At 43.3% G+C, this 23,198-nt stretch overlaps 1 protein-coding gene and 1 long non-coding RNA gene across 2 annotated transcripts; both read left to right on the top strand.

Annotated features, from left to right (window-relative positions):
• Nucleotides 1-21,692, top strand: LOC133453159 (potassium voltage-gated channel subfamily B member 2-like). Its single transcript, XM_061733054.1, has 3 exons — nt 1-257; nt 1,801-2,545; nt 16,259-21,692. The coding sequence occupies exons 2-3, from the start codon at nt 1,961-1,963 to the stop codon at nt 18,245-18,247; spliced, it is 2,574 nt and encodes an 857-aa protein (XP_061589038.1). The 5' UTR covers nt 1-257; nt 1,801-1,960; the 3' UTR covers nt 18,248-21,692.
• A 573-nt stretch (nt 21,693-22,265) lies between these two features.
• LOC133453161 (uncharacterized) lies at nt 22,266-22,989 on the top strand. The gene is made up of 3 exons (XR_009783297.1): nt 22,266-22,323; nt 22,420-22,461; nt 22,498-22,989. It is a non-coding gene; the product is annotated as an uncharacterized LOC133453161 (long non-coding RNA).
• Nucleotides 22,990-23,198: the final 209 nt, after the last annotated feature.

Here is a 23,198-nt window from a genome sequence, read left to right as displayed (position 1 = left end):
TTTCCAGCAGCTCTTCGGGCCGGTCTTGCATTTCTCTTCTTGTATGTGCTGCTTTTGTTTCTCCGCACATAAAAACACTTTTCCTCTACTGTGACCGATTATTCGCCAAAATGCGGTTGTCCACCAGTCAGTGTCCATGTCAGCAGGGTTCCAAGGTCAGCGGCAGGAGCGGACCGGAGCGGCTAGGATAACCATGGTGGGATGTCTTGGAAGACAAAAAGTTCTGCTTTTCATGAGTATCAGCAATTTCCACGGAGGTAAGCTTCTCAGACCCTTTAAATCAACTTGACTGGATACTAATTGTTCAAGGTTAGTGAGGGTATTAATTCAGAGATATTGAACAGAACAAACAGAAAATGTTTCTTAATCAAGAATTCCAACATAATCTCAAGTGAAGGGTGAGTCTGTTTAATCTTCGGATGGATATGCACGTTTTTATTGTAGATTTTCAGTCCTGGTTTCATATAATCACGTAATCGATTTGTGCTGCTTTAACAGTTAAAAACAGGAGAAGACTAACACTTAATCCATCCTTCACCGGTTTAACTTCCCCGAATTAATGGAGCCAATCCCCGTTTAAACTTTGTTATAAAGTGAATTCTTTCCCTTATTTAGAGCAGCTTTATTTACAGCACCTGCTTATATTTCAGATTGGAAGGCTGATTTGGATCAATTTTTAATATTGACATAGCCACTTGGTTCCTGATGTAGCAGTGTGTCCTAGGAGTGTCCCAGGAGGAGATAGATGGTCTATAATTAACTCAGGTAGACTTGAGCCAGGGAGACGAAGCCTAATGCCATGGCTGGGATTTGTGGAACATTACACAATCAGATAAAGGTCCTGCAGTCAGAGCATCTCTAAAGCTCACAGAACTGCAGTCCAACAGAACAAAAATGCCATTTAGATGTCCTCTTTCTCTCATGATTGAACTGTATCACATTACAAACCCGAGGCCATCGATCCGCTGTCCGGCATTCGTCTCTGTGGTTTACACTACAGTTACAGTTATACCAAGATGCCAACATATACTTACTGGTCAGTAAGACAGCTGAGATATGTCAATTAAATTAGTTCTGCTTAATATTTCTTATATTGCACAAGAAATGTCTTAAAATTCCTGATTCCTGGGACATAGGACTTGTTCCAGGATGCCTGGGACATAGGACTTGTTCCAGGATGCCTGGGACATAGGACTTGTTCCAGGATGCCTGGGACATAGAACTTGTTCCAGGATGCCTGGGACATAGGACTTGTTCCAGGATGCCTGGGACATAGGACTTGTTCCAGGATGCCTGAGACATAGGACTTGTTCCAGGATGCCTGGGACATAGGACTTGTTCCAGGATGCCTGGGACATAGGACTTGTTTCAGGATCAAATTAAATCAAATCAATGAAAAGCAAGTGAAATACCTGTGACTTGTCAAGCTACGTTAAAGTCAGGGACCGATCATGGTTAAAAGCCTGGCCCTTTCATTGTCATTCAAGTATTTTCTGATGTTCAAGTTTAAATTTTAAGGAACTCAACTGAGTTGATCATTCCGACAGTCTTGATGTTTGCTGTGTTTAGTAAGTTTTAATGAGTGGGGGGCGTTATTGAAGCACACTTGGGATAGGTTTCAGACATGCTTGAACCTCAAAGATTGAGCTTACTCGAGCTGTAAGATTCTTTCTTGAGTTTATACCTTAAGAAATCCCTACGTTAGTAGAAGTCCATGAGTAGCTTCCACCGATTCTTAAAGTGCAGAAATGTTTATGATTCTGGTCAGATTTCTGTGATGTGTTGTTTCTGCTTTTGCAGCCATGGATCCCAGAAGGATTCCTGTAGCCTGAACCCAGCCGGCTGAGCTTGGTGTGACAGCATCGTCCTCATCCTCCTAGTGGTCTTTACGAGGCCCAAACGCTCACCGGAACCACCACTGTCAGACATTCAGTCAGAAAGCATTGCAGGCAGACCAAACATGAGCGACAGAGTGAACTTCAGCACCCCCAAAGTCACCCCCCGGCCTGCTGCCGCCCCCCTGCTGCCCCCCGAGCCCATCGACATCATCCGCACCAAAGCCCGGTCCCGGCGGGTCAGGCTCAACGTGGGGGGTCTCACTCATGAGGTGCTGTGGAGAACGCTGGACAGGCTGCCCAGAACCCGCCTGGGCCGCCTCAGAGACTGCAACACCCACGAATCACTGCTGGAGATCTGTGACGACTACAGTCTCACTGAGAATGAGTATTTCTTCGACCGGCACCCTGTGGCCTTCTCCTCCATCCTCAACTTCTACAGAACAGGGAAGCTGCACATGATGGAAGAGATGTGTGCACTGTCCTTCGGCCAAGAGCTGGACTACTGGGGTATCGATGAGATCTACTTGGAGTCGTGTTGCCAGGCACGGTATCACCAGAAGAAGGAGCAGATGAATGAGGAATTGAGGAGGGAGGCTGAGACACTGAGGGACAAGGAGGGGGAGGTAGAGGACCACGGCTGCTGTCCAGACAAACGACAGAAGCTGTGGGATCTGCTGGAGAAACCCAGCTCCTCCATCGCTGCAAAGGTAACAAGAGCTGGACACAGTCAGCACAGTCAGCCACAGCCAGAGACCGCACACATCCTGTTAGCAGGAACAATTACACACCAAAACATTAAGAATCCTCTCTTTATTTCGCTGGGTGTCTACTTTTTTGAATCTGTCACAGTCAGGTGAGAAAAGAAGGAGGAAATACACCCAGGTCATCGTTATCACGATGAGCCTTTCACAGGCAGTCCGTCAGCTTCACACAATATGTTTTTCAAAGTCTGTATAATGCTCAGATAATGTGTCTTTATCTCTGGATGAACTTCTAGAGAAAAAAACGGGAACGTATCCTGTGTCTTAGAGTTAACTCATAAGATCTTGTGGTAGAGTCTTAGATGTATTGATTGGCAGCCGTTGACCTGCAATTGCAACAGCTTAATATTTCAAATCATTTTCTGCCCTTTCTGAGGGTTCAAACATGAACGTGGGAGGCAACAGTCACTAACCCCAACAAGTCCTTGGTCTGATCGTTTTTTTTTTTGTTTATTTGATGTGACAGTAATGTGAGGGGAAAAAAACACAAATGGCAGTAGGCAGTATTTTACAGAAACATTTGTTTGAGGAACATTTAGAGTTTGAAGCCCAAGTTGAGCCCACTGGCCTTGGAAATCCAGCCAATATGATATCCACACACACCTTGGAATTAGCTTGTTTTCTTCATTTATTTGCCATAAAGTGATTTGATCTTCATCTAAGTCACAATAACAGAATAAAAAAACATGTTTAGACTGACAACAAACAGGCATTTACTCGTTCCCTCGCCCGTCTGTCTCCATGACGCTTCTATTCCACGCTGGGCTGGTTTTCCAAACAAAGTTTCAAGATGCAGCAGCAGTAAACTCTGGTCAAGAGCAGAGACCATTTATTTAATAAATAGAAATTATTAAAAGAACAGATGGAAACAGGAAACATAAAAATTGTGAGCTTTTCAAAGTTGTAGCAGCTAAGTTAGTTTTTCTTCCGGTAGTTTAACTTCCGGTCCCCCCCCTATCCAATCAGAACCTTCCCAACCCCCAGACCTGGAGAGGAATTGGAGAAAGAGCATCAAACGTGTTTTCCATGTAAACCTCAATTCAGAATTACTATTTCCATGTAAACTCGAAGGAAAATAGTTTAATTCGGAATTATTTAATTTGGAATAATTAATTCCGAATTAAAAACATCACGTAACCGTGGCCAGTCACACACCAGCAATGCCTCACTGGAGGAGAGGAGAGGGAAGTGTTGCTCAAGGACACAAGGACAGAAGACTGGGGGGAGTGGGGTTTGCACCGCCGATCCTTTCATCAGTGGACGACCTGCTCCACCACCTGAGCTACTGTGTTATTATTCTGTTTTGGATGAATATCAAATCACATTTGATGCCAATTAAAAGCAGAAAAGCAGGCGTTCATATATAATAGACTACAGCTTCACACAGCTTTAACGGTTTTAAGCAGACGTGTAAACCATTCACCTCGTTATCCTTGGTTAGGTTAGGTTTTCTCATTCGGAGAGTATGGACGTTGTTGAAACCTCTCATTGGCGACATGTCCACCGACAGCTGTCCTTGTTTTATTTTCTGCAGTAGAAAAGATGAGCACTAAAGCAGATTCATGACACTGAAATCCACTGAATCCTGTTCACTGGAGAAGGAACGCAGTGAAAGTAGAACTGGTCTAAGAAAGGACAGGAAGAAAAGAAGTATGGAGGGATGATACAGTGACTTCAGTGAAACAAGAAGAAAACTTCTTGAGGGAAACATGAGTTCATCCTTTACAGAGTAATGAGAAAGTAAAAAGGTATAGTTTTATGAATCCGTGGTCAAGCGCCACAAAAAGCTGCATTTACAAATGGCACTTCAAACTTCACTGTGAAAGAAGTGGCCTAAACCCCTAAAACCCTAAACCCTAAACCCTAAAACCCAGTCCGTATCAGACGCAGCGTCAAGTTTTCCACCGCTGTCCCACCAGCCCAACCCAGGTCCAGTATGTTACATTTTAAGATAGATTTATGAGAAATCCAAAATAACTACCTGTTACCCACTTACAATCTAGAATTATAGTGATAGTTCTAACTTTGTTGACACTGAAATGCGGTGGACATTCCTATGTTTGTAATTCCTATAATAGAGCCTCAATGAAAACATAAAGGGGAATTAAAACACACTCATTCATTTTAAATATTTTCAGTATATATTCATATTAATTGTCTTCAAGTGAAACATTTACATTTTCTTTTAATTTGTCATTTTCACTCTTGCGGATCTCTGGCATTCACTGACTGATGTTTCTGTCTCTCCAGCTGAAATAACTTTCACAAAGTGTAACTGAGCCCCATCCTGCTCCTCTTTAGGAAAGTCAATTTGGTTTTGCATTTTTAGATATATTTAAACGAAGTCTTCGCTTTTTGGGGAGAAATGCCTTCTCTCTCTTTCCATCCGTCCATCTCTCTGATTGTTGTTCCGAGTTTGCTCCGGATGTCGCCACTAGCCTCGCCAGAACTTCCACCCAGGATCCAGCAGGGGGCAGTTCTCGCCAGGCTGGTGACCATTTACTTTGCAGTTTAAAAATTATTATATCATTTTAATATTAAATATATTATAAAACGTGAGAGAGGGGTGCAGAGAGGTAAAAGTTGAGTTAAGAGTTGTTTCCCAGGTATTATCTGGGATCCAGCATCTTACTCAATCTTTATTAGACATAGTTTTTGTGTAGCATTGCTCAGAAGAACTTCAGTGATTTTTATCCGCCCTTCGTTGACGGCGTGAGGATCTTCTGCCCATCTTTGCTCTTCAGAGACGCTGCGTTTCACGGCCGATCGTCCTTCCCTTCCCTCACTTGTTTGAGACGAAATCATTGTTCTTTTTCTTCACAACTTTGCCAGAACTAAATTGCCTCGTGTCAGTATTGTTGGAATGCATAGTAGGCGTAAAGTGGAAAAAGTGATATCAATGAAATTAAGTTGATTGAAAAACTATGACCTATTCTGGGTTTATATTGTTGGTACTTGTACTGGTACTGGTGCTGGTACTGGTGCTGGTACTGGTGCTGGTACTGGTGTGGGTGCTGGTACTGGTGCGGGTGCTGGTACTGGTGCGGGTGCTAGTACTGGTGCTGGTACTGGTGCTGGTACTGGTGCTGGTGCTGGTACTGGTGCGGGTGCTGGTGTGGGTGCTGGTACTGGTGCGGGTGCTGGTGCTGGTACTGGTGCGGGTGCTGGTGCTGGTACTGGTACTGGTGCTAGTACTGGTGCTGGTACTGGTGCGGGTGCTGGTGTGGGTGCTGGTACTGGTGCGGGTGCTGGTGCTGGTACTGGTGCGGGTGCTGGTGCTGGTACTGGTGCTGGTGCTGGTGCTGGTGCTGGTACTGGTACTGGTACTGGTGCTGGTATTGGTGCTGGTACTGGTGCTGGTACTGGTGCGGGTGCTGGTACTGGTGTTGGTGCTAGTACTGGTGCTGGTGCTGGTGCTGGTGCTGGTGCTGGTACTGGTGCTGGTGCTGGTGCTGGTACTGGTACTGGTGCTGGTGCTGGTACTGGTACTGGTACTGGTGCTGGTGCTGGTGCTAGTACTGGTGCTGGTACTGGTGTGGGTGCTGGTACTGGTACTGGTGCTGGTGCTGGTGCTGGTACTGGTGCTGGTACTGGTGCTGGTACTGGTGCTGGTACTGGTGCTGGTACTGGTGTGGGTGCTGGTACTGGTGTGGGTGCTGGTACTGGTGCTGGTGCTGGTGCTGGTGCTGGTGCTGGTACTGGTACGGTTGTGTATTGTATTCTCGTCACTTGCAAACGGCCGGTGTCTGGCTTGCAGGTAGTTTCTGGTTCTAAAAATACCTCAGCACTGGCCTTTAAAAGGCCATGTGACCATATTAGAAGTGTGGTGTCAGCAGGAGGGAAGCTGCTTACACCTCCGCACCGACCTGCGTCACGCTGTGACGTAGCTCAGCTCTGGACCAATGGCCTGCCACTTCCTGGTGACGTCACCGGCCGAGGGCTGGGACTGATTAGAATAGAAGTATTACCTGTCTGTATGTAGGAAATTTGCTTCATCAGAAGCAAACGTGCGCGCACACACACACACACACACACACACACACACACACACACACACACACACACACACACACACACACCCGAGTACTCTTCTTAATAGTTTTATTTGATGATAGTTCATTTTCCAGTTACAGTGAATAATCTTTTACACTTTACATAATCTCTTAATCTTGGCTTTGATTATTATTTCTTGACTTGTTCGTTTGCATCTTAAGCTTATTTTACAAATAAAAATCTGGCTGGTGACCAAAAAGTTTCCTGCTCAACATTTTCATTGCTGCTCAAAGCTCTTTTATTCAGTTATGTGTGCAAACACACAGACGCACACACCGCCCCACCCACCCCGACCCCGTGACACATGGCCACCCACACACACACACACACCCACACACACACCCACGCACACACACACACACACACACACACCCACACACACACCCACACACAGGGGATGACTTAGGAGTAAGGTGTAATCTCCTTTAGGGCTTTTACCAGGGCCGCGGCTGCTGCAAATAGGCAGGTTGGCCTGTTGGCAGGTTGAATAGTCTGTCCTTTCCACTGTCTGAGCTGCAGGGAGGAGTAGGGAGGAGGGACCGAGTTATGAACTGATTAATAGCTTCTACCTAGAAACATCCATTATTAGGAGGTATAATATTATAAACTGTATAGAATGAAACATTGGTTGGATTCAGTGTTGCTTTACTTGTGCAGGAAGTTCACAGCTACTGGATATTTTCAAGGCTGCAACAACACATACCCAGAGAGCTGCACTTATTCTGTCATGGAACTCAACAGTCTTATGTGCCTTTGGAGCAGGCAAAGGACTCAACTTTCTTGGAGTCTGGAGAGGATGTGAAGCTGGAAATGTGCCAGTCAGTTGGGTGGGAGTGGGAGGAAAGACTTCCCTAGCCGATCCTAATCAGGGCTTTGTTGACGGACTTAGGCTCTCATCACGGTGTGTCCATGACGAGCACCCTGGGCAAGCACACGGTCCTTTTAAGATGCAATTGTTTCCAGGACATCCGAGGCCAGTAGTTGATGAGTGACTTTCTCATTATGTCACTGAATGGCCACGGTTACATGATGTTTTTTTAATGTTTGAATAATTCCAAATTAAACTATTTTCCTTCGAGTTTACATGGAAATAGTAATTCCAAATTGAAGTTTACATGGAAAACACGTTTGATGGTCTTTCTCCAATTCCTCTCCAGGTCTGGGGGTTGGGAAGGTTCTGATTGGATAGGGGGGGGACCGGAAGTTAAACTACCGGAAGAAAAACTAACTTAGCTGCTACAACTTTGAAAAGCTCACAATCTTTATGTTTCCTGTTTCCATCTGTTCTTTTAATTATTTATATTTATCATATAAATGGTCTCTGCTCTTGACCAGCGTTTACTGCGTGCTGCCATCTTGAAATTTCTTTTGGAAAACCAGCCCAGCGCGGAATATAAGCATCATGGAGACAGACGGGGGAGGGAACGAGCAGAAAGAAAGACCGCAATTAATTTAAAGCGGAATGGGTGTATACATGATCGCAGAATTATTCTATTCAGATTTAAAATCGGAATAAACCAGCCACTTACTTCAGAAATTAAGTTTAATTCAGAATTACCATTTTCATTCGGAATTAGGTGTTTACATGATAATTTTTACTCATTTTAAATCTGATTTAATTTTAATTCTGAATTAAAGAGGAATTAAACTTCCCATGTAAACGCATTCATTATGTCACTGAATGTTGAAGACGACAACTGAGTTGTCAACTGATGAGCAGCTTCCAGTGAGTTGAGACGGGTGATGGAGCGGCATCCATCCCATCCATCACATCCATCCCATCCATCCCATCCATCACATCCATCACATCCATCCCATCCATCCCATCCATCACATCCATCCCATCCATCACATCCATCCCATCCATCACATCCATCCCATCCATCCCATCCATCCCATCCATCACATCCATCCCATCCATCCCATCCATCACATCCATCACATCCATCCCATCCATCACATCCATCCCATCCATCACATCCATCCCATCCATCACATCCATCCCATCCATCACATCCATCACATCCATCCCATCCATCCCATCCATCCCATCCATCACATCCATCCCATCCATCACATCCATCCCATCCATCCCATCCATCCCATCCATCACATCCATCCCATCCATCCCATCCATCACATCCATCACATCCATCCCATCCATCCCATCCATCACATCCATCCCATCCATCACATCCATCCCATCCATCACATCCATCACATCCAATCCCATCCATCACATCCATCACATCCATCACATCCATCACATCCAATCCCATCCATCACATCCATCACATCCATCACATCCATCCCATCCATCACATCCATCACATCCATCACATCCATCACATCCAATCCCATCCATCACATCCATCACATCCATCACATCCAATCCCATCCATCACATCCATCCCATCCATCACATCCATCACATCCATCACATCCATCACATCCAATCCCATCCATCACATCCATCACATCCATCACATCCATCCCATCCATCACATCCATCACATCCATCCCATCCATCACATCCATCCCATCCATCACATCCATCACATCCAATCCCATCCATCACATCCATCCCATCCATCACATCCATCCCATCCATCCCATCCATCACATCCATCCCAGCTCCTCTGACGTTACAAACCAAGTCCGCTGGGTTTCACGCCTGCGTTGCTGATGCGTTGCTAATGCGTTGTAACATGTCCCCCGACCTACGGCTGATTGCAGTTACAGATGATTGTTTTAGCTTTAGTTAGATTTGAGTGTCATCTTTGATCGTCTCAAGCAATTAAAAAAACAAAAATGTCATACATTCTGGATTCATTACAAATCAACTGAAATATTGCAAGCCTTTCATTATTTTAATATAGCTGATTATGGCTTACAGTTTAAGATTAAGATTCCCAGAATATTCAAATTTTTTGAGATAGGATATTTGAGTTTTCTTAAATATTAAAAAAATAAAAGGTTTGCAATAGTTCAGTTGATTTGTAATGAATCCAGAATGTATGACATTTTTGATTTCGTAATTGCGTACCAGAAAATCACAATATTCTAATTTCCTGAGACAGTCCTGTAAACAGGTGTAGACAGCAGACACTGAGGTGGTCAGAGGGGGGACTGCAGGTCAGGATGCAGCTCTGGAAGCTCTGGCCTGCAAACATGTACAGAAGAGCAAAGGAGGGGGCAGACCAGCACAAAAAACTACAAGAACAATGAAGAACAATTATGGTAATGAGATACTTCTAATTCATAACTGAGGGTTGATCTGAAGAAAGGAAAAGAGAAAAAGAGGAGAGAAGGAGGGGTGATGGGCAGCGCTCAGTGGATCGTGTTGGTGCCTCCCTGCAGCGTAGCTCTGTAGGATGAAGCTCTGTTAAGTCTTAGACCAGCTGCTTCAGTCTTGTCCTGTAGCTGCAGCTACGACTACTGGCCCTAACACACTAGAGTTTACACTAACTAGAGGATTACTAAACACCAGTGCTTTAAGTGGGAAATAATAAGTGCCGGTACTCTCCCCCTCCAGTCATACAAATATGGGACTATGTAAATTTGTGTATATATATATATATATATATATATATATATATATATATATATATATATATATATATATATATATATATATATATATATATATATATATATATATATATATATTAATATTAATATATTATTAAACTCTCCCACTCTGTTAAAAACCTCCTGTGTTTACCTTCATATTTCTGTTTGGCCGTGCATTTTGTCCCTCCAAGTTATTTCCGTCACAACCACGAGTGCGCCCGTATAGCTCAACGGGATGAGCAGGCGACTTGCGTACAGCGAACGCAGGTTTGATTCCAGTCGCGGCATATTTTGCACCCAATTCAATTCAATTTTATTTATATAGCGTGTAATACAACAGAGTTGTCTCTAGACGCTTTCCAGAGACCCATACCCAGAACATGACCCCCGAGCAATTATTACACCCACTTCCTACGAGTCTGTCTTTCACTGCACCTATCAAATAAAGTTGCGATGACACCGGCCAAAGAGCCGCATGCGGCTCGCGAGCCGCGGGTTGGCCAAGCGCGCCTTTACGTCTGTACGGCAAGCTTTGAGCATCAAAACACCTTAATCAACAAATCCAACCTGTAGACTTTGGGGAGATCGGGGGGAGTTACTGACTGATGGGGAATCTGGGAAGAACAGTACCAGTACGCGCCGCACACAGTAAATAATTTCCGGTACGCTGATGGGTAAAATTTAGAATTGCCGGTACTGCGTACCGCTCCGTACCGGCCCACTTAAAGCACTGCTAAACACTAACTAGAGGTTTACTTAACACTAACTATAGGCTTTACTAAACAAAAAGGTTTTAAGTTTAGTTTTAAAGGTGGAGGTGGTGTCAGCCTCCTTAACCCAGATTGGAAGTTGGTTCCATAGTAGTGGTGCCTGATAGCAGAACGCCCGCCCTCCAAATCTACATTTGGATACTCTAGGAACTAAGAGTAAACCTGCACCCTGAGAGTGGAGAGCTCTGCAAGAAACATAAGGCACTAGCAGGCCTTGTGGATAACACAGAGACATTAAGGACTTTATATCCTTAGCTAATTATAGACCAATTTCCAACCTTCCATTTGTGTCTAAAATTCTGGAAAAGGCAGTTTCAAGCCAGTTATGTGACTATTTGTATAGAAATGATCTGTTTGAAGTCTTTCAGTCAGGGTTCAGAATGCATCATAGCACAGAGACAGCACTTGTTCGAGTCACGAACGACCTCCTTATGGCCTCAGATAAGGGATTAGTGTCCATATTGGTTCTACTGGACCTCAGTGCTGCTTTTGACACTATAGATCATGACATTTTACTGCACAGGTTAGAGCATGTTGTTGGGATTAAAGGGACAGCTCTATGTTGGTTTAAATCATACCTATCTGACAGGTTCCAGTTTGTTCATGTACATGAGGTTTCCAGGACCAGGGTTCCTTACCCCTGAGCTGGAGGATATTCAGAGAATTACTTAGAAGAAACCAGAACACACTGAAAATTAATATGTAATATAATAATTAATATAATAAATTAATATAAGAAGATTAGCTGGACATGTGGCCCGTGTCAGATGTAAAAAGCAACATCCCAGATTCAGATAATAAACATGGGGTATCCACCAAAGTAAACTGAGCAAATGAGTGGGTCTCAAAGTTCTCCTCAGAGAAGCTTCTCCAATTCTAAAAGCCTGTAGCTGAATGTTAGAAGCAGATGCCTTAAATGTATGCACAGGATAATGATCTGAAGCGCAGCAGAAAACCTTCACCAGAATGATGGAAAAACAAAAAGCTTATGGCTTTGAAAAAGTCGTGTGTATTTCAATACCCAACCAAAATGCTATGATGGGACCCAAAGAGTGTACAGACAAATGCACCAACACCTAACCAACTAAAGCAACTGGATGGATGAACTCATCCAGGAAACAATTACTGCAAGCTATATCTGGAGATGATGTTCAAGACAAAGAAAGATGGAGCTAGTGTTACTGCCCACAGGACTTTTATTCTGGCCCTAATTTTTGTTATTTTGTATTTTTTTTGCCTCTGAGGTGGTATTCGCCTAATTATAAAGTCTACTAGGTTTATTTTCACATGAAAACAGGAGAGAGGGGGGTTATTAACTGTTGCATAACTGTAAACACAGGTATTATAGAAGTTAATGCCACTTCTACTAGTATACCTAATGTTGATCAATATCTAGAAATATTCAGTCATTCATCTGTTATCTATACTGTTATCTATACTATCTATACTATCTCTGGACGACAGGCAGGGCTGCACCCTGGACCAGTTACCAGACCATCACATAAAGACAACCAAATACGCTCAATCTGAAATATTGACAGATTTATTAATATACGTCAGAATTACCTCACTGAGCCAGTCTATGAGTATAATGTGACTTTATAAGTAAACAGAGACTTCCGTTAAGACAGCAGCTTTCCAACAGATCCAGAAATACCTCCTATTGATTGAGAATTGGGTTTCTCTGCCCAGTCACTTTATCCAGTTCTTCATCTCATTTTGTGTTTTTTTCCATTCTGCAAATTACTTTCAATTCCTTCATCTTTCTCCTCTCTACACTGTTCTAATCCCTCAAATTGTTTTAAAGAGGCCCAACCACAGACCGAACCAAAAATCTAACCACAGACTTGTACGAGAGTTCAAACATCAATCCAAAACCAAAAGTCCAAACCTCAGCAATCAGATCAGAGGGCAAAGAAGATAGTGAATCTGTGGCTGATCCACAGCCGATCAGCCCAACCCAAACCCAGCATGGAACCAGACTGATCCACAGCCCGATCAGCCCAACCCACACCCAGTATGGAACCAGACTGATCCACAGCCCGATCAGCCCAACCCACACCCAGTATGGAACCAGACTGATCCACAGCCCGATCAGCCCAACCCAAACCCAGTATGGAACCAGACTGATCCACAGCCCGATCAGCCCAACCCACACCCAGTATGGAACCAGACTGACCCACGGACGGAACAGGAGACTGAACCAGAGCTACACACCACAGCCTGAACACACACACTTCCTAATGGCATCTCTTTGGGCTCAAACTCCTAAAGGGGCATCAGAGAATAAAACAATGTCTTCCAGCTCATAATTGAGTAGATAATCATTGATAAGATGACATTACATTACAAAGTTCTGCTGAAAAATCATTCTGATTTTTAAAACCTTGTTTCTTTGCGATGGACTCTTTCTGGATGAAGTCATATTTTTCAGCATTGATAAATCATTTTATTCATTAGTGATATAAAAACAAGGTTTACTGATAGGATGACTCTTATATGCTAGGCCTTAATTAATTCTTCCTCCACTGCACAGCTTCTAAAGCAGCTTGTGTGTTCCTGGTACTTCTTAAAATCTGTCCTGGGTGCCAAGGTCACAGCGTTTGGCAGCCATTAAGCCATTAAGACTCCGTAGGGTGGCCACACTTTGATACGCTCCCACTCTGCTCTACTTGCTTTATCACCCTTTGATTTTCTGTGTTCTCCGTCTCATCTTTCTCTCTCTCAACCCTCTGTGTCTCCCAAGATTATCCTGAAGCTTTGTCTAAATACCCAGAAATACTTTTCTTTGTGTAATGTTGTAGAGCTCAGGTTTCTCTGCCGTGACCTTGCCCGGCCAGACATTCCACCAGTGGTGGCTGATACGATCCCTCACACGGTTTCACACGGAACATCCGTAAACACACCCACTATGATAGTTTAATTCAATCCAAATCATTTTATTTAGGAGGAAAGATTTCGTGAAATGAAAGTAAATAAATAAATACATCAGAAAATGCTACTTTTAGAAATGTTATACACAAAATATCTCTAAACTCAACGATGTAAAACAAACTCCAAACAGACTGAAGATGTGATGATTGTAGGTGCATATTGATTTGTTCAATCATAGTTTCTTAATCCCTGAAGGTAGATTATATTGTATAATAATATGAAGCATAAAATATAGGGAATCTATGCGTCCGAGAAACGGTTGGTCTTTGGCAAAATGTCCCTAGAAACAAACAAACTATCCCAGAACTCCTTCAAAATGTCCTTGCGTCATCGTGGGTATCGAGCCGTTGAGATGAAGGGATTCTTTGCTTGTTTCATAAATTAATGTGTCCTGAACAACTGAGGAGCATGAAGGATGAGTCTTTGCATAAGATGACTGGTTTATTATCCACTTCCCTGATATTTGCTCTAATTTAAGTATTATTTAGCATTTAAGGGCTAAAGAAGGTTCAGCGGTGACAGCCATTGCTTTGTACCAAGCAGTGCAGACATCTCAAGAAACGTTTTTGCTTGAAAACATTAGATGTTAGTTTAGCTTTAAAGTGATTTTAGTAGCTTTGGCATCGTAACACAATGCAGATCTTTTTTAAAGATGGTTCTGCACTCTGCTACAAAGTCTTGCCAAGTATCATCAACATGACGCCGTACAGTCAGGCTCTGAAATGATGACCCTGATGTTCCATTATGTTACTCTTCGGTACATCAGCCTCAGCATCAGTGGACACCCTACACAATCAGGACATGTTTATTTAACATCTCAAAGATAGCCAAGCGTTGCAGGATAAGCACATACGTCTGCTCCCAGTGTGTTGTTCTCCTTTAAATGCTGTTAGGAGTCTCTGTGCTGTAAAGAAACCTGAGGTAGCGCTGAGGCCATCTGTCCATTCATGCAGATACAGTACAAGCATACCGTATATCCTTTTTTATCAATTAAAAAGTGAATATTTTCTGATACATTTATTTTCTTATTTTCAGTTGCTTGATTCTTTCTGTTCTGGGAGGAAAGAATGAGTAAACACTTCTGACCTGTGTCTATCCCTTCTATAGATAGCCACCCAATCCTATTATGATTATCCTAAAGTGTCCTAGCAAGGGCTGTAGAGAGAGACTCAAACCTCTGATGCTTCAGCTTCTCTCCTTCGCCCAACATACTGGAACACCTCTTTCTTTGATTTTTTTTATTTGCATAGGTTTGATGGCAAAAAACTCCTCTGGAGGCAACAGTCGCTGTGAATTCTGATAAACTACCTTCAAAGTTAAGATACAAAATGTATCTTAACGTTTTTTTTTTACAAATTCACTCACAGTTCACTGCATACTCATACACAAATGTTCCTTCTAATGCACTTGAGGGAAAGATGAGTTAGGGAAACACCCACAGAAATATTATTCTGCCCCTGGTTCAAATCACTGGTTTATGCAGCTCACCTTAGCCTTTAAGATCAGGACATAATAACCGCTGTAGCCACAGAACCTCTGCAAGCACATCTTTATAACTTTCATTCGGCTCAGAAAAGTTAAGGAAAACTGAGGATGTCCTTCCATGAATACTTTTGTTTTATTATTTTACACATGTGTGCACAAGATTTCAATCTCATTTTAATTGAATAATAATTCTGATTAACTCAAGTATGAAGACAATATGTATGTATAATGTTAATAGGTAAAATTCTTCAATTACTGGCAACATGGGAAGAAATTAGGTCATTTTCATCAGTACAATAAATAGGTGGAATCCAATAAGTAGTTGTGTACGCTGCAAAATCTCTAAGAAACTAACATTTTTTTGTTTTATCTCGTGGCTGGACAGTTTTCTTAGTGTTAAGAATTATAATTTCCTTATCTAATCTGCAAAAACTTGCACATATACAGTAATTATATTATATTCCATATGAAAATATGAATGTATCCATTATCATATTGAACAGAGCAGCCAATTACCAATCAATTTTGGCTTAAATTTGCAATATTGCATGTTGCTATTTCCATGTGAAACAATGACATAAAAAAGCCTAATTTTCAAGATCACGAAGCAGAGCAAGCAAAGTTTTAACAAATTAAAACAAGAACAGCTCTTTCAGAGTAAAATAACCTCTGAGATAAAGTCAAGGGAGTCTGCAATGTCCAAAGCAATAATGTGGCCCAATATCAGATCAGATATGATAGCTTTGATCAACGATTGCAAGTTCTACATCTAGTCAATTTGTATATTGTATATTGCTATGCATGATGCTTGGCTAATATATACAATGCTGTTGTTATCTTACAGGTTCTGGCCATGATCTCCATACTGTTCATCATCATTTCCACAATCTCACTATCCCTGAACACTCTGCCAGAGCTTCAGGTTGTGGATGAATTTGGGCAGTTCAATGACAACCCGAGTCTCGCCCACGTGGAAGCCGTTTGCATCGCCTGGTTCACCATGGAGTACATACTGCGCCTGCTCTCAGCGCCCGACAAGTGGGATTTCATCAAAGCACCATTGAACATCATTGATTTACTGGCTATACTGCCTTACTACGTGACCCTTTGCCTAACTGAATCTAACAAGAATGTTATGCAGTTCCAGAATGTGCGCCGTGTGGTCCAGATATTCCGTATTATGAGAATTTTGAGGATCCTCAAACTGGCCAGGCATTCAACAGGACTCCAGTCTCTGGGCTTCACTTTACGGAGGAGCTACAATGAGCTGGGTCTGCTGATTCTCTTTTTAGCCATGGGCATCATGATTTTCTCAAGTTTGGTGTTCTTTGCTGAGAAGGACGAAGACGCAACAAAATTCACCAGCATTCCTGCCTCCTTCTGGTGGGCTACTATAACAATGACAACAGTTGGTTATGGAGACATTTACCCACAAACCCTTCTTGGCAAGATTGTAGGAGGTCTTTGCTGTATTGCAGGTGTGCTGGTCATTGCGCTTCCCATCCCCATCATCGTCAACAACTTCTCTGAGTTCTACAGAGAACAGAAGAGACAAGAGAAGGCCATTAAGAGGAGGGAGGCTCTTGAAAGAGCCAAACGGAGTGGTAGTATTGTTTCCATTAATCTAAAGGATGCATTTGCTCGTAGTATGGAACTCACAGATGTTTTGGTAGAAAAGAAAGAAGAAAACAAATGTCCTATTGACAATCACCTTTCCCCCAGTCGCTGGAGCTATCACAAACGCTACTCCAACGCAGAGATGAGCAGCCCCGCAAGGTCCCAGCACTATCAAGAAGTGACTCAGCTTGGTTCTCCTGTACGATCTAAACCCTTGTCTAACAAAACAACCCCTCAACATCTCAGTGTAAAACAGCTCGAGGACGCTTACAACAAAACCACTGACATCCAGGAGAAACGGGAAAAGCGTATAGAAGAGCAGTTGGAGATGAATGTGTTGAGCACGGTCCAAGGCTGGCAAGCTGCACCTAAACTCAGCACTGCTGTGAAGTCCTCCAATGCAGCTGAGGAGTCTTCATTAGAGAGAGGTGAAAGAAGCTCTCTGCTCCCCGGCATTGAAGGAGCTCAAACTGGTGTTAGGCAGCAGCGAATCCCTCCACCTTTGGATTTAAGCCAGATCACCAATGTGGAGGCGAATCGGGGTCCTGACAGCATGAAGCCAATGACTGTCATCAAAGAGGGTTTGTATGAGTTCATGTCGAGCCCCAAAGAAAGTGAAAACCAAGATAAACGTTCTGTGTCGCGGGATGCGGAGAGCCATGGGACGACCTGTGAAAGCATCTGCAGCTCTGTGCAAGATAGCAGCCATCAAAAGTTAAGAGGCCTCAAGGTTGATTTCATTGGTTCTCAAGATGATGTTCTTGTAGCAATGATGACACCTGTGGCAACCCCGGACAAGTTCGCTCAGCTACCTTCTGGGGACATGGTCTCCAGGTTGTCTATGTCTTCTACTTCTGTAGCACATGAGGCTAAGTCTTTGCAGTCTCCATCCCTGGCCCAGCAGTCTGTTAGTCCAGGGAACTCCCAGGAGGGAGGTGAGGGCTCAGTGGCCAGGAGCTTAGAAGGTGAAGGGCAGCTCATAGGCTTAAGTCACCAAGGGAGAAATCACATGGAAAAGTCTGCTGCTGGCTCAGGCAGCGTTTCTAGCCCACTGCCATCTAAAGCTAGCTCAATCAATTGCACCCAGGAGCTGGTAACTATGGGAGGAGCAGATGATGGAGTCGAAAGGGAGGGAGCAGAACAGGGTGGAGAAAAAGGAGAAAATCACATTAGTCTGGATGGAAGCTTGACGCCACCTTGTGAAACAAGCATGTGAGTTGGAGAGTAAAGACTGATGGACAGGAAGAAACAAAACGATGGATTCAGGAAAATGTTAACAGGATTCATGATGCCACCTCGGTAAGCCACCACAACTGTTAGCATCAATGCATATGTACTGTTGAAGTACAATATACAAAACTATCATAGATAGTTGCTATTCTTGAGGAAAAGACTTGACTCATCCCACCAGACGGGATTATATTTTTCCAGCTTCAGACGAGTGGAAGTGAAGTGTGGACTTGTGTCATTTCAGAAGCACATGCCAACATGTCTGGATATCGACACTAGCTCACGTTAGTGTTTCTGACTTGAAAACAACGCCTTGAGTAAATACAAATATTTATGAATATCTGGAAAGGATCATTAAAGGCAGATGTAATTTACTTTCCTACCGTCTGCTACCCAACAGTCTTTTTATAACAGACTGATCACAATGAGGAAAGGTGGAAGATGGAAGGAAATTATATTTTTTATATTAATCTTACCACGATAAAAAAGACATTACTTAAAAAAAACAAAAAAACAACAGTTGTCAGTTGTTAGACTGTATTATTGATACTATAACTAGTCCTAGAGCTGTCACTCAACAAACATTGTAATGTAGAAGACACATTCATCTCAAGAGTGATACGTTGAGATGTTGTTGTTTTGTTTGGCATTATATTTTTGTTTACTTATATGTTTCATTCTATTCTTTGTTGCTTTTTTCTATGATTGAGTACCTGTGATAAAAAAGAGGGTCAAAAAGAAACAACTTGCATGGATTGTGAGAGAGGGAGTGAAACAGTGTCGTAATTGTTTGACTGCTGATGTGTCTCTGTGTGCTCCTGTGATTGACCTTTGACCTGTCCAGAAGTACCGTACAGTTGGCCGCTGGGATAAACCCCCACCCCTCCAGACGGGTGGATGGATGGATGGATGGAGGGATGGATGGAGTGGCTAAGTGAACAGGTGCATAAAGACTGCCGTGCGGTGTGTGTCGCTAGGGGCTCTGCCCATGATCTATCCTGTAGTGTACAGAAGGCACAGCGACGCGGCTCGCGGCTCGTCACGTTTTGTTGATGAGCTGTTCTGCTAACTCAGCTAAATGTCAGGAATATGAAGTATGAACATTGTATCGGAGCCTATGAAGCGCACCCAAGCACGTCCCTGATTTGGTCTCTGTGAGACCTGTGTCTTACTAAAGTCTCATCTCTCTCTCTTTTTTTTCGTAAGCGCTTGGGTCTTGTTTTTTTAATTTAAACTAAATTTCTAACAGTGATTGCACGCAGGAACATGTGACTCTAATGAAAAGAAAACCAATAGGTCACACGTCAGACTACATACAAGATAAAACATGGAAGAGAAAACAAAGGTTTCTCAAACATATTTCATATTTCTTTGATCATGACCATATAAAAGAGACAAGAAAAAGACATTATGTGACTGCGGACACTGCTCTCCGTTTCTCATGTTCAGAAGGTGAGCATGGAGCGGTGAAATGTGTGTGGAGTTCCCTCCACACACACCAAGAATCTTTCAACAAGGAATTAGATGCTTTCTGGGTTATGATGATGGGGAATAACTTTTTCAGTAGGCATTTAATCGTACTCACAATTAATTCAAAGGCAAATTTAACTGTGCACAAAAGACATGACTCCAATTACGGAAGAGTATTAGGGCCAGGCAGGAGAAAAATAAAAATAATATTTTAGAGGAGGAAGATTTTCTTTTCATTATGCACTTCGAGAAAAAAGTTGAAATGTCGAGAAAAAATGTTGACTTTATTCTTGAAATGTAATTTCAACATTAATCTCGACATTTCGACTTTTTTCTCAAAGTGTACAATAAAAAAAAAATCTTCCCCTCAAATATTTCTTCTCCGGCTTTGGCCCTAATGCTCTTCCGTACTCCCATAGACCCAGAGCGTGTGGACGGTAAAACAAAGTAAAATGTAAATAAAAAATGTGCTCCTAGATTTACTGAATCACTTTGTAGATCAAGATTTCTCTCTTTTTTTTTTTTGTCAATCAAACCTATTATATTCCCGATTTTGATAAGAAGATGTTGTGTTGTATATTTAAAATTCTGTGCCTTTTCATAAATACATTTATGAGAAGGTGGAAAATCCCTGGAAAAAAAATAGCCAGATTTTGTTTTTCTTCTATTTTTGTTCATGTTCTTGTGTAGTCTTGTGTAATCTTCAGACTTTCAGCTCAACAGCTATGTTTACAGCTGCATTTTGTTGTTTCACCTACACTGGCGGTCAAAGGTTTGGACGCTCTTTCCCCCTGGAAAGCAAACGTGTCACCGGACTTTTGACTGGCAGTGTATTTCAGTGTCAGTCATGGGGTTTTATTTATCTATTCATTCATTTGTACACCATAGCTCATTTGTAACCTCACTGTGCCACATTATCACTCTGTTTTGGCGCTGTAAAGTGTTTGTAGAGGCAGTGGCTTCAGGTATGTTAAGTTCCAGTCACCTTGGTGCTGCAGGAACCGGCTCACAGATTCAACCGAGGGACCAGCGGGCCGACTGTCACGCGTGTCTGAGCAGTGCCACCTCGCAGCTTTCTCCGTCCACACAACCATAGTTTCACTGGGTTACTGAGTTATTGAAAAGTTATTGCTGAAAAGCCTCTAATTTAGTTTTACAAACTCAGACTAGCAAACGTTGGAACCGATCAAAATAATGCACCCATTCTGAGATGAACTTTGATGTTTATTTCTTTGCAGATGCTGTGAACCCAAAGCATTTAACATTTTATTTCTTTTCAAATTCATTTCATTTGTCAGTTTACATTCATTTTTGTATTTTTCAGACATGCAACTGTAATCAAAAACATTGATCCAGGGCAGCGTCGTAGTTGTAAGAAGGTGAAGAGAAAACTTTTTAGCAGGGGATGCAAACAAGAATGATGATCCGGCAGAAAAGAAATATGAAATGGTGAGCCACTGGGGAACAGCTGGAAACAGCTGGAAACAGCTGAGGAACAGATGGATGTTTTTTAATTCGGAATTCATTATTCCGAATTAAACTTCCCATGTAAACGCACTCAATGTCTCTGGACCCTTGCACAGTGGACACATGTCCTGTTGTGGATGAAACCCCGCCCAGATCAGTGCTCTGTTCTGGGCCGGCGTCAGCGCCATTGGCAAGGCCCGTTTACGTTAAACACACAATTGTTTTGGTTCATCTGCAATGAAATAAAAGTCAAAAGAAGAGTAAGAATCCCAGCATTATATTTTGTTAATGTGCATTTTTCTGTCTGATTTAGGTTTGTATGTGGGTCTGTCATGCTTCTAATAACTGAACAGAAAGTACATGTATTTCCCATGGTGGGCTACTCAGGTACGTGTGAGCCAGGTCTGCTCCAGGTCCAGGTCCAGGTCTGCTCCAGGTCCAGGTCCAGGTCTGCTCCAGGTCCAGGTCCAGGTCCAGGTCTGCTCCAGGTCCAGGTCTGCTCCAGGTCTGGTCCAGGTCCAGGTCTGCTCCAGGTCCAGGTCCAGGTCCAGGTCTGCTCCAGGTCCAGGTCTGCTCCAGGTCTGGTCCAGGTCCAGGTCTGCTCCAGGTCCAGGTCCAGGTCTGCTCCAGGTCCAGGTCCAGGTCTGCTCCAGGTCCAGGTCCAGGTCTGCTCCAGGTCCAGGTCCAGGTCTGCTCCAGGTCCAGGTCCAGGTCTGCTCCAGGTCCAGGTCCAGGTCTGCTCCAGGTCCAGGTCTGCTCCAGGTCTGGTCCAGGTCCAGGTCTGCTCCAGGTCCAGGTCCAGGTCTGCTCCAGGTCCAGGTCCAGGTCTGCTCCAGGTCCAGGTCCAGGTCTGCTCCAGGTCTAGGTCTAGGTCCAGGTCTGCTCCAGGTCCTGGTCCAGGTCCAGGTCTGCTCCAGGTCTGCTCCAGGTCTGCTCCAGGTCCAGGTCCAGGTCCAGGTCTGCTCCAGGTCTGCTCCAGGTCTGCTCCAGGTCCAGGTCCAGGTCCAGGTCCAGGTCCAGGTCCAGGTCTGCTCCAGGTCTGCTCCAGGTCTAGGTCTAGGTCTAGGTCTAGGTCTAGGTCCAGGTCCAGGTCCAGGTCTGCTCCAGGTCCAGGTCCAGGTCCAGGTCCAGGTCCAGGTCCTGGTCCTGGTCCAGGTCCAGGTCCAGGTCCTGGTCCTGGTCCTGGTCCTGGTCCTGGTCCAGGTCCAGGTCCAGGTCCAGGTCTAGGTCTAGGTCTAGGTCCAGGTCTAGGTCCAGGTCTAGGTCCTGGTCAAGGTCCAGGTCCAGGTCCAGGTCTAGGTCCAGGTCTAGGTCCAGGTCTAGGTCCAGGTCTGCTCGGTTCACTGATCCTCTGCAGGAAAACATCTCTGCTTCAGAGCAGGACACTTCATCCACTTTATTTGACCCCATGTGACTTTGTTACTCTTGTTTAATTCCTGCAAAAGATCAGAAATCTGAAGAAAAGTTGTGTGGCTTGCCTTTGCAGAGCTTCATCTCCACAAAATTGTGTGAGAAACTTCAAAACCATCTTTTGTATTTGTTGTTTTTTAGACATTGTGTAGTCAGACATCGTACTAGAAGACAAACCAGACTACCTGCTTCCTCACCCGTCCCGTCTGCTTCACTTCTTTCCTTGTTTCTTTAACGTTCCACTCCTCCACACACATCTGTTTTGTATATTTAACAGTAACCTGTGTGATGATTAGTCATTATTTGTAAATAAGCATAATACTAGTGAATATTAAGGTATCTTGTTTCATTTATCAAAATGCAAAACAAATAAATGTGTTTATGTGACCTAATGATGTTCTTGTTTTGTTTTCAAGAATTATTGGCTGAGTATGTTGGCTGAGAGACCGGTCAGGGGTTCAATTCAATTCAATTTTATTTATATAGTGTCTAATACAACAAAAGTTGTCTCTAGACGCTTTCCAGAGATCCAGAACATGAACATAAACCCCCGAGAAATTATTACATAAACAATGGCAGGTAAAAACTCC

Source organism: Cololabis saira, chromosome 10, assembly GCF_033807715.1.
Source record: "Cololabis saira isolate AMF1-May2022 chromosome 10, fColSai1.1, whole genome shotgun sequence".
In the NCBI taxonomy this organism is placed as follows: domain Eukaryota; kingdom Metazoa; phylum Chordata; class Actinopteri; order Beloniformes; family Belonidae; genus Cololabis; species Cololabis saira.
This window is presented reverse-complemented; position numbering and strand designations above follow the sequence as displayed.

Bases quoted from the DNA above. Each gene is read 5' to 3' on its own strand.
- LOC133453159 (XM_061733054.1), top strand. From the start codon at position 1,961: ATGAGCGACAGAGTGAACTTCAGCACCCCCAAAGTCACCCCCCGGCCT. The intron at 2,546-16,258 runs GTAACAAGAGCT...GTTATCTTACAG, and splicing joins GCTCCTCCATCGCTGCAAAG to GTTCTGGCCATGATCTCCAT.